General features: G+C 30.5%; 1 protein-coding gene across 1 annotated transcript; it reads right to left on the bottom strand.

Annotated features, from left to right (window-relative positions):
• Positions 1 to 5,668: 5,668 nt before the first annotated feature.
• Positions 5,669 to 9,874, bottom strand: LOC113872649. The gene is made up of 2 exons (XM_027510356.1): positions 9,446 to 9,874; positions 5,669 to 6,517 (listed from the first exon to the last, which is right to left on the bottom strand). Exons 1-2 carry the CDS (start codon positions 9,791 to 9,793, stop codon positions 6,002 to 6,004), a joined length of 864 nt encoding a protein of 287 aa, XP_027366157.1. The 5' UTR covers positions 9,794 to 9,874; the 3' UTR covers positions 5,669 to 6,001.
• Positions 9,875 to 11,635: the final 1,761 nt, after the last annotated feature.

The raw sequence follows: 11,635 nt of genomic DNA, 5'->3' as shown, positions 1-11,635 counted from the left end.
AAAACCTTAAGAAATGTTGGAGGCATGGTTATCTATGATTACAGTGCACTCATAGATATATATATTGTTGGGGTCCTAACCATACCTCTATAGATATATATACATAAAGTATGTTAGATTATACTCACAGGAAAATCAAAAGGAATGTTATAATATAACGCCATGTCAAAAATAATAATATTATTAGGTATGTCATCGACATGTATAACTAACTTAATATGACATGTCCTCTAGTACTCATTAAATGCATAATTAAGTCTACATTGTACAGAGTTATTTTTTAGCCTAATCCTTTCCTGAGTGGTTGTCATCCTGGTTACATGAAAATTTTGGTAACGATGAGCATTTATTCTATCATATTACAAATTATCACATCACATAAAATCATAATTATAACATAAAGATAACATAATCATTCCAACAGCTAATTCATAGGATGATTATAATTACATACACCCATCACATATTTATGCACATACCATGATCACGACTACCTTGGAAGCCGACCCGATTTACTTTTGAGCAAGTCTCAAGAGTTAAGGTTACAACTTACATGAGGGATCTCTATCTTGGATCAAATAACGACCTCGATTTTGAAGATTTGGTGAAGATAAAGAGTTGACATGGAAATGACTAAAACTGGATCCTCAGTGTTTGGATATGTTTTGAGACTGTTCTGAAACTTTGTTTATTTTAGTTATGTAATTATTACTTCAGGTCTCACATTTTGACAAATAATTTCTTTATTATTTACTCGTATTTATGATATTTGTCATATAAAGAAGTTCGTATGTGATATAGCTTTATCGAACACTTATCAAATGCACAAGATTTTTGCAATTATTTGTAGAATAATGTCAACCAAGGTCGAATTCTCGAGGACACGTTTGTATCTAATTCTTCTTTGCCGAATTGTTAAAATGAAACAAAAGATTGGGGAATTTTGAGAGTTTAAGAATAATCTCATCAAACGCATAAAATTCTGGAATAAAAGAGAAATCAAATGAGAATTAATTGATCCACAAGTCATAGGTTCATGCAAACAACATCCTTCATTGTTTCCCTAGTTTGAACATCTAATCCATTAACTAATTCAATCGAATTTGCTAACAAACTAGATTACGAATTTGACTAATAAATCTATCAATCTAATTCAATTTCATGAATCAAACTACAATCAAAATTCAATTCAATTCCTATCCCCAAACATTATCAATATCTTGAAAACGAAAGAGAAGAGGAGAAAAGAGAATTCAAACTTGGAGCCACTCTGAATCTTCCTTGCAATTCTCTATTCCTTGTGTATCAATCCAAGAAGCCTAGCCTTCCATAGAATCCAATGCTCAGCCAAGTCAAGAAGAGAGAAGAAGAAAGAAGAAAACGAAAAGTCACACCAAGAGAAGAGAGAGAATTCGAGAGAGAATTTTAGGAGTCAAAACTGAATTTTAAAAGTGTGTCAAAACAAAAACCAAAAACCAAAAAACCTCCTTGTAAAGTGGAGCCTCTAACATATTAATAGGCACCACTTATGATCAGATCCAACACTAAAAGGAAGGGCCCACAAGTGTGATTAAACAGCCCAAATTACAAGCTAATGAAATGTTAATACAAATGAAATGAAATTACAAGAACAAAATTCGAATACAAAAATTCCTGCACAATTTTCTTAACTTCAAAAATTCATAGAAAATAGAAAACAGGTCCAATTTGGACGATCTGCATATGAATTTTATATCCCAGAAAATGAGGAATCCAATGCAACTGGAATCAGACCGAATGGACATCTATGGAAAAAGTTACGATCAAAACAGTGAGTGCGGGTCTAAAAACAGAATTTAGACATTAATTGAAATTGAGTTCCTATCATCCAATTAACTAGGAAATGCCATAATTTGTGAAATAAGGGAACATGAAAGGTAATTTACACACTCTAAAGGATTGAAAATGTGCACAAATAATGCATGCTATCAGTATGTTATTTTGAGTTTGTACAAATAAATGAGCATTTCTAAGGACAAAAATTTTAGGATGTTACAGCTTGACTTGAACCCTCCTAGCTAGTCGTAAGGTCCCTACCCTATAAAAGCTAAGAAAAAAAATTGAAAGACACCAAACAAGATGAATACCATTTTCACATGTAAAATGGAGCCAAATTGAAACACTTAGCTAAAATTTCAAATCCAGTCACATGAAGCTCTTTTAATCATTTAACCTCAAGTAAAGGAGGGATGTATAGTTCATAAATTGAGGAATACTTTTGCCAATAATTTTTTGAGTCAAGGGGAACCCTTAACCCTTTTTATTTGATGAAAATTTATAGGTCTAGTTGATATATGAAAATAAAATTGATTGAAACAAGAAAATAAAATAAAAAATTAAAAATAACAAAAACATGAAATTTTACAGAAAAATCTTGACAAACTATAAATGAGTATTTTGAGTTGAAATTGTTTGAACAATCTTTTAAATCTTTTTGCAAAAATTAAGCTTTTTTATCTTGAAATATTTGTTGTTTCTATAAATATTCCTGTTGATGTATGATCTAAGTTTTAATCCTTTGTTTAACCTTTAATAGTATAAATAAATCAACCTTGGTGAAAAATTCGTGATTGGGCTTTGGTAGGGTATAAAAAGGGATTTTCACAAATTTTTAAGATTTATAATTTTTAAATAGTTAGAACTATTTTTATGTTATTTTTTGTCTTAAAAAATTTCAAAAATCACAAAAACTTTTCTAGAAAGTCAGCATACTTGATTTTATTATTCTAGATTTTTTGGATTTATTTTCAATTTAAATAATATTTTGAATATATTTTTGAATATTTTAGGTAAAAAAGTTAAATGAAAATGACCTAAAATAAAAAGTAACTCGGAAAGGAATTTTTGGATCCATGGACACTTTTGGAACTTCTGAAATATGTGAAGTACATGAAGTTGACTAAGATATTAGAATAAATTTGAAAGAATGAACTTAAAATAAGAAAATACCATGATTTTGACCATAAATAGACTTCAAAAAATTAAAATATTTAATCACATAAGTAATAGGACCAAAGAAATATTTTTTACTATATTGAGACTTGAATAATAACATAGAAGTAAGAAGAAAACATGCTTGATAACTTGAAATTAACCAAATTTTGGTAAATGAACCTTTTTACAAATAATCAAACAATTATGGGCTAAACTGCAATTTTTATAAATTGCAGGGACTCTTTTGAAAATATTTATAGAAGTATTTTGTTTATATAAAATTTATATTAGAAGTAATTTTCCATTGATTTTACTAAAATTTTACTTAAAATAAATTAATTATGATTTTTAAACTAAGTTCTCAAGATAAAAGGAACTATGTGTCCTGCAAAGGTAAATTGTGTCACATGCAAGACTCTGTAAGTATTTCAATTATGATTTTTTTTTTTTGAAAGGTAGACACACAAAAGGAAATATTCATAAGTGTTTCAATTATGATTTTTTTTTTTTGTGAAAGGTAGACACAAAAGGAAATATTCCCACTGGTTTCATCAATTTTAGATTTAAAATGAGTAAGATATGAATTTTCTAACCCACTAGTTGGTGAAAAATAAAATCATGTAATTTGCAAAGGAAGTTTGTTCTTAGTAAGGTAGCCCGAGGTCTCAACATGTACTTTTGCCTGAAAATAGATATACATAGGAGAACAACCACACTAATTTATCACATTTGGATTTGAAATGAATAAATCATAACTTTTCTAAGAATATATTATTGAAATAAAATAACATGTGACCTGCAAAAGAAAAATAGGTCTCAAATTATAATTTATAAGGGTTTATTACGTGAATGTTTTTTTTTTAATGATAATAGATACTTGTAGGAACATAACCTTGTTGATTTCATTATTTTTGGAAGTATAATGAATTGGTTATGAATTTTTCAATTTGTTGGATTTTGAAAATGGCATTGTATGAACATAAAGAGAGAAATTGGGTTGAGTGTTACTCTCTGTAGGTGAATGATTTATGTGTGAATTTATTTTATTTTATTTTTTGAAAAGTTGATACTTAAAGAAACATAACCCGATTTCATATTTTTGAAGTTAAAATGAATTAGTTACAAAGTTTTCATTATCCTGAAGCTAAGTATGGTATTCTGGGAATAACACAAGAAAACTAAGTCTCAAATGACTCTTTGTGAGTGAATAATTTATACTTCCACTTTTATATGAAAATAGACATTATGAAGAGAGCTACAACAATTTTATGATTTTTGAATTTATATTGATTTAATTATGAATTTTACAAGTTGATGCATATAGAAAAATCTAAAAAATTGTCATGTCCATGATATAAATTATCTTGTTTAAGAGATGTGTGATTATGATAAATTGTACCCAATGGACAATTTGATGGTTGTAATTTTTGTTGTGATTGTGAATTAATTCATAAGAAAAGTAGTTTAAAACGCTAGGTATAGACGATAGGCAAATCGTGTTAGTTTAACCATAAGAGATAGTAAAGTACCTAAGTCTTAACAAGAGACTAAACCTAACTAATTTGTGTTGTAGACGGTACGAAATATGTTAAACTATACTAAAAGGCATTAAAACATATTAAGATTGATTAAAGTTTGAACCGCTGGAAGTGATTATAATAAAATTGTGCACTATTACTTAGTTTTTTATTTGTGTGTGTGTAAAATTTGATATAATAACATAACAATAAGGATAAAATTGTTATTAGTAATAGAGACATCACAATTAGGACAAACATGAAGCATGAAGCAGATTCCTCCTCACTCCTTACCATGAATAGGCAAAATATTTACTATAATGATGTATAAACTATAAGTGTCAAAATGACCAAGTTTCAAATCATTATAACTATTTGGCATGTGATTGATACTTATGTCATATTAAACAGAAGTTTTCGAAGTTCAATGTAACTACAAACAGTATCAGTTCAGTTTGGTGAAAAACCATGTGAAAGATCCATGATTAGAACAACATATATCCAACATGGAGTTTAGGTAAAATTGACATTTTATTTCACATTAACTTATGATTTTGAAATAGTAGTCTGACCACCCTCCAAGCATTCAGAAAAAAGAGCTTGAAGCAAAAATAGTAGTATCTAATGTGAGAGAAGAATGATTATTTAAGTAGCAACGTGTGTGAACAATCTCTTGGCAAAACATATTCCTCTTGACATCAAATCTTCCATTGCAGCCAACCAAATACGTTGTCCTCTAAATTGCAGTTGTGTAGCCTATCTCAACACGACACTCACAAGTAAGTGTTATCCAATGAACCGCATTTGATAAAAAGAATATAGGTTATGTGCATTAAGTATCATCAACAGAGTGATATTTTCTCTTCCTCATGCGTCACTGTAGCAAGTTGTTTTTAACAATAAAATTGTGACTATCTACATCTAGCTTGTATCCGAAAAATACACATATATACATCTAACACTGTCAGAAGATGTTACTATAGTAAAATTGAACGAAGAAAGTTAGCAATAAGCAAAGTTCATTAACACAATGTATGCAGTAGAACAATGAAGAAAAATATTTTTTAATGTGTCGTATATAAATAAATACATTTGAAAAAAAGTCACTCTCATATAACCATGCAATAATTAAATTGTAATACCTAATTAAATGATATAAAAATAGTAAATAAATTGTGAGAAGAAACATTTATAAATGTGCAAAATTGTATATGAGAATTTAGCCAAGATGAAGGACTTGTGACACATCCTGTTCACGTAAATTGTTGCATCCAGCACAGTTAAATCATAAAAGCTGTCTAAAAAGTGTAACTTGGGGAAATCCCATCACAGCAAACCCAACAACTACGTAATGGGGGCTTGCAAAATTACCTTAAGCCAAAAATAAGACAGTTAAAGAATGTAAATTTGATGGTTCCTTTTCATAAAATAACTACTTCGTTCCTTTTCATCCGAGGAAGATGGAAAAAATGACATCCAACTCATCCAAGCTCAAGTTATGGTAGAGTCTATTACAGCATCTTTGTCCATGTGCCCAAAAATGGAAAAATAGCGATCAGCAATCGCAACAACAGAGGTGTGTCACTTTTTCTTTCTCTTCTGCTCAACCTACCAGCTTCCATTGGCATCCTTTGTGATCCATCCATAGCACGGGGAGACCTTGATGCTGGTCTTGATCTCTCCAAGTCCTCCCATCCACCAAAACTCGGCGCTTCTCGGCAGCCCCTATCAACTGAACCATTATTCTCAACTACCCATGATTGGTAGCCCGTTTTGCCCTTTCTGGTTTTCTGGTTCTCTTCGGGTTCTTCGTCAACACTGGTGCCACTTCCAGTGCCGGATTTCCTCCTCATCCTGTACTTGCGTTTTGGTTTGTTCTCCGACTGTCCCCATAATTTCTCAAATGCAAGTGCAAGTGCTGACTGACCAAGGGGCAGTGCTAATGCCATGAGGAAAGCTTTTGGGCCACTAGCTAGCAACCATGACGCAAAAATGATAGGCAGCATCCAACCATAGGATTTGAAAACCTGCACTGAGAAAAATGAAAACATTAGCAACTCAATAACAACCACACCTTATGTAGGCTACAAGTGTTACAGGACACCAACAATTCTAGCTGCTTAATTCATAATTAAACCTTTTGGAGAGTGTTATGCCGTTTACATTACACACAGCAATGATGGCCAAAATATTCATAGAACAGAATAACTTACGCGATACAAACTGATCATAAAATAAATCAAAATAAACTGGTCAAAAGTTATTTTGGAGAGCTTTCTATGCATCAGATAATATGAAAGGAGTTACGGATAATTTTACAACCTGCGTTAGTAGGGATACTGAGAACCACAACAGCTACTAAAGCAAAATGAGGAGAAAGTAACAGACTGATTGTGAGAAAATTTAAAACAAGTCCTTTGATTTAATTAAGATTGATTGTGCTTTATCAGTTGTTAAAATGATTTAAGAGATGATTAGAAAATCCAGTAATTTTGTGATATGATGAAATCCCTATAAGAGAATTATGAATTGAAATTCAAATGTGATTACAGAAAGATAAGAGCAATACTCCCAGCAATGGAGAGGATTCTCCAAGCCCAGCCTAAGCTTAAGGAAAAACTGAATACACACCCCCTCCAACCCCACTTTGCCATCCCTTACATACTCTCTCTCTTCTAACTAACTCTTCACACCTCTTACCCCACCTGCTCATCCTTTCCAGCCTTTGCCCTTGGCCTACAAAAATAGACCTTTCCCCATCTGCCCTTGGTCGGGCCTTAGTAGCATTTGGCCCATCAATTTGCAATTCCCATAGAACAGTGATCTCTCAATTGTATAGTGGTTTCATGATTTAATGGCAACAACCGTTATTAGAAAGTTATGATGCACCATATTAACTATGATATGCTGATATAATAGTTAACAGAGTAGATTGCAGTCCTCTAATCTCAGCATTCTGAATTCTACACTTCTTTTTGCGGAGGATTTTAATTAAAAACCGATAGATCAATTAAGAAATCATCACCCATTTACATCTAGATAAAGAGTTGGGATTTAAAAATACATTTTTCATTAAATTCTTCTCACTGAAGTGAAACCTTAGGTCTGCAGGAAACTGTTGTTAAGAGTTAAATATACTTTGCTAACTAAAATCTGCTTAGGGGATTTGGTGCTTTGATCTTTCTCATAGCTTTGTTATGCAATACTGGTAGGCCGTGTCTTGACTCTTGATATCAAATTGAAAGACATGCCTTTATATATTATACTATGAACAAAACTCAAAAACTTCTGGTGGAACTGGAAACTAGAGTCCATCACTAGAAAGTAGTAACTTCTCTAAGTGCAAGGTTTCATTCTGGTACTGATAGATGCTCTACACCTAAGTGATCAGGTCATTGTTGCTTCCTCAACTAAATAAGTTGACAAGAATTTTCCGTAATTAAGTATCTTCATAAATCTCAAAACACCTATACTCGCTGTGAAAACCATTGTCATTAACTTTATCAAGTGGTAGAAGTTTTCTCCAATAAAAATATATGAATAGATGTTGGGACTTGGGAACGGTTTCTCCCCATAGTACTCAGCAATATTTCCCATTACATTGGTTTCAAGTTTGGAATTTTGATAACAACTGCACAATATTATTACTTTTAGTTACTAGCTAGTAGTAGCTAGCATAAGCAAAGCTGTTGATTTACGAAAATTAGAATTTGAACACTAAATTTCCATCATGCAATAGCTCCCTTATTATTCATTTTGTTTTAAAAGAACAGAATATGATAGGTACTTGTGAAGCAGCATTAGAGAAAGAAGGAATACAAGTGTTCCCTACAGGCTGCTGAAAGCTTGAGAACGCCCCTAATCTTCACTGTTCATAGCCTGTCTGTGTCAAATTCTGTTAGATGTCTAATTAACAATCACTTACTAACTCTAGCTCCCTCCCTAACAAAAACCATGGTTCAAATATGACGTTTAGGTTTGGCATTACTGTATGATAACAAAATCAAACGATATGTGTCTGCCCCAACTGTTCCAAATTTTGTGTACCTATTACATGTTCTTGTTTCAGTTCCAGGCATTACAACAATTGGGTTACTAGAAAATGTTGGTGACATTTAAGGTCCAAAGAAAAAATGCATATATATAAAATAGATTTCTTTTCTTATATGAAAGTTATATCCAAGAAAGTTGCACTCATTTCGTGAATACTAAAAGAAAACATGCATTTGCACTACGTTAAAAGCCAACGGCAGCTATTGGAGCATGTCCAAAAAATGGGAAATCAACAGTATCATTAACACCTATTTTCACACTTATCCTCCCACAAATAAAAGTCCTGGTTTAATCATGAATGGCAAGGAAACAAGAAAACAACATCAAATCTCTTTAAATAGAATATATGCAAATAATAGTAATCATTTACTCATTTACGCGCGCAGCTAATTCTAAAATTGTAAATCCACAGAAAATAATATCCATTTTAGTACATCTTTCAATATATTCAACCTATATTCACAAACTCCAAAAATAAGCCTTCTTTAAACCAACAACTTAATTAAAAAAAGCCAAATTTCTTCATAAACTACTTTTATCTTACACATGAAAATAAAGGGCATCATTCAAATAACCAAAACAGTAAGGGCCAAATCTCACTCTTAGAAAGCCGTTACACACGTTACTAGAAAAACTTTTTATTCTTACAAACCATCCTAACTATTTTTCATCAAAAGGAAAATATATCCTAATTATTATATAAAATATTAATATTTTTTATGTTTTTAAAATAATAAATATATAAAATTTTTAACTTTAGTACTTACTTTATAAAACAATAGAAAAATTACTAAAAAATATGACAAACGTTGGTAGGTTCAATTTGAAAAGGGAAACTAAACACACAATTAACACGTAGACAAAAAGAGAGACGAAAAATAAAAACAGTAAAATTGGTTTACCTTGAGAATCCATAAACCATCAATGGTTTCTTCCCAAAGCCCAGTAGATGAAGATTCTTCTTCGAATTCCCTATACTCATCAGACCACCATCGCCTCTTCTTCCCATACCCTTCTTCTTGTTCTTCACTCTCTTGTTCCTTGTCTCTGGCACTATTGAAATTGAAATTTCGGGGTCGAAAGGTTTCAGCATTGGAATCCCAACGTGGGAATTTGCTGGCGGAGCAAGAGATGCGAGAAGGGGAAAAGGGTGTTGTGTGAAGGGTTCGCCATGAACAGGGTTGGAGTGGTGGAAGAGTGTGACCAAGGAACGCGGAAGCGTGCCAGCACTGGTGATGATGGGTTTCCATTTCGCACCACACCTCTTCATTATCTTTCTCAAATTAATTACGAAAAATATAAAATGTGGTGACATGTAATAAAAATAAAGTAAATAAATTGGAATCTTACAGAATAGAATAGAAGAAGTGAATATGAGGATGGTTTTGGTATCAAACGTAATTATCAACCGATTCAATCTACGTAAATAAAAAAAAAAATTAATCAATAAAAACAAAAAATACAGAAATTGGAAAAAAAAATTTATAAAATTGGATTTCAAATTTTATTTAAAAAATTTGTCTAATTTAAATTTTTTTTTTCTATAAAACGAGACTAAACGGTCAAACTCAATTAAACTTACAAGAAAGCCTACTATTTTAACTACTACAAACATCAAAACATAAAAAATAGAAGCAATTGGATTGTCTAATCTAATTTTAACCGAAGCTATATAGTTTTAATTATAAAATTAATATATACAAGTATATATTTATAAAATTATAATATTTAATTAATTTTTATAATTTTATTTTTACTTTATTATTATTATTTTAGAGATATATTATATTATTTTAATATATTTATAAGTGTATCTATTTTAAAGTAATTTAAATTATATATATATATATATCACATCTTTTTATATAAAAAAATAAGTTTTAATTATACTTTAATAAAATTATCCAATTCATTCTAAATTGATTTTAATCAAATTAGATTTGATTTAAAATTTTATTTAAATTAAGTCAAATAAAAAAACTTTTTATGATAAATTAAATGATTTTTATTTAAATATTCAAATTAATTCTTAAGCCAATTGTGACTGTGAAGCTGTTAGGTAACTTGAGTTTTGATTTGAGAAATTATGCGACGATTGGTGGGTTAGAGTGATTTGTAACCTTTCTGAGAATTTGGTCTCAAAATTCGCAATATGTCTGCAGCTCTCTGTTCTCATTTTCTATACTCTCTTCAGCATGCATGGCAGGAATGTCGAGAGTCATGTGAATACAGATCTCTTGCAACGCCACGGTCATCATCTTCCTTCTCTTTCTTTGTCGTCAGATCAGTAACAGCAACAGTCATAAGGGAAGGCAGCGCAAGTGAAGATGAAAGAAAAAATAAATTGAAAAATAGAAAATGAAAGACCAAAAAAGAGAAAAGGGAATAATTGGAGTCCACGGGAGAGGGAGACTGAAGCAACGCAACAATAAGCAAAATATCTTAAAGGTTGAAAAATGGAAAATGGAAGATGTGGTTTTTGTTCTGAAAGTTTAGGAATATTCCCATCCATGATTAATCCATAACTAGCATTACTATATACATACGTGTATTTATTTATTTAAAATTAGATTTCACTACTAGCAGATTTCTTCTATTTACTGAATTTTAGATTTTTTTTTTTAGTTTGTCTATATTTTTCACAAGCGAGACAAATAAGATATAATATCTCGTACTCTAGTCAAAAATTATTATCTTAAAAGAATTAATTTTTTTCTCAAACTAACTCCACACATATTCTATTATTTTTATAATATAATGAGGTATGAAAATCAATTTTTAATATAGAATCTAAAGATTCTTTTTATATAATATAAAATTTTTTTATTCTACAATTCTAATGGAAAGTTAGAAATTTTGACTTTAGTAACAATTTTTCTAAAATTTTAATTTTTAAGTCTAAATAACAGCCTGGCATCTTTGTACTAGAAAGTAATGATATAAGATTAACTAACCTTCAAAAAGAAAAATCTATAGTCTTTCATATTATCAAATTTGACCCAAAAGAAATCATCTTTTAGGTCCAATTTTTCATACTTTCATTCTTCTCCCAAAGATAGCACATTTTTTTATCCATATATTTTAGACTAATG

Source organism: Abrus precatorius, unplaced genomic scaffold, assembly GCF_003935025.1.
Source record: "Abrus precatorius isolate BTA unplaced genomic scaffold, Abrus_2018 Scaffold7, whole genome shotgun sequence".
In the NCBI taxonomy this organism is placed as follows: Eukaryota; Viridiplantae; Streptophyta; class Magnoliopsida; order Fabales; family Fabaceae; genus Abrus; species Abrus precatorius.
This window is presented reverse-complemented; position numbering and strand designations above follow the sequence as displayed.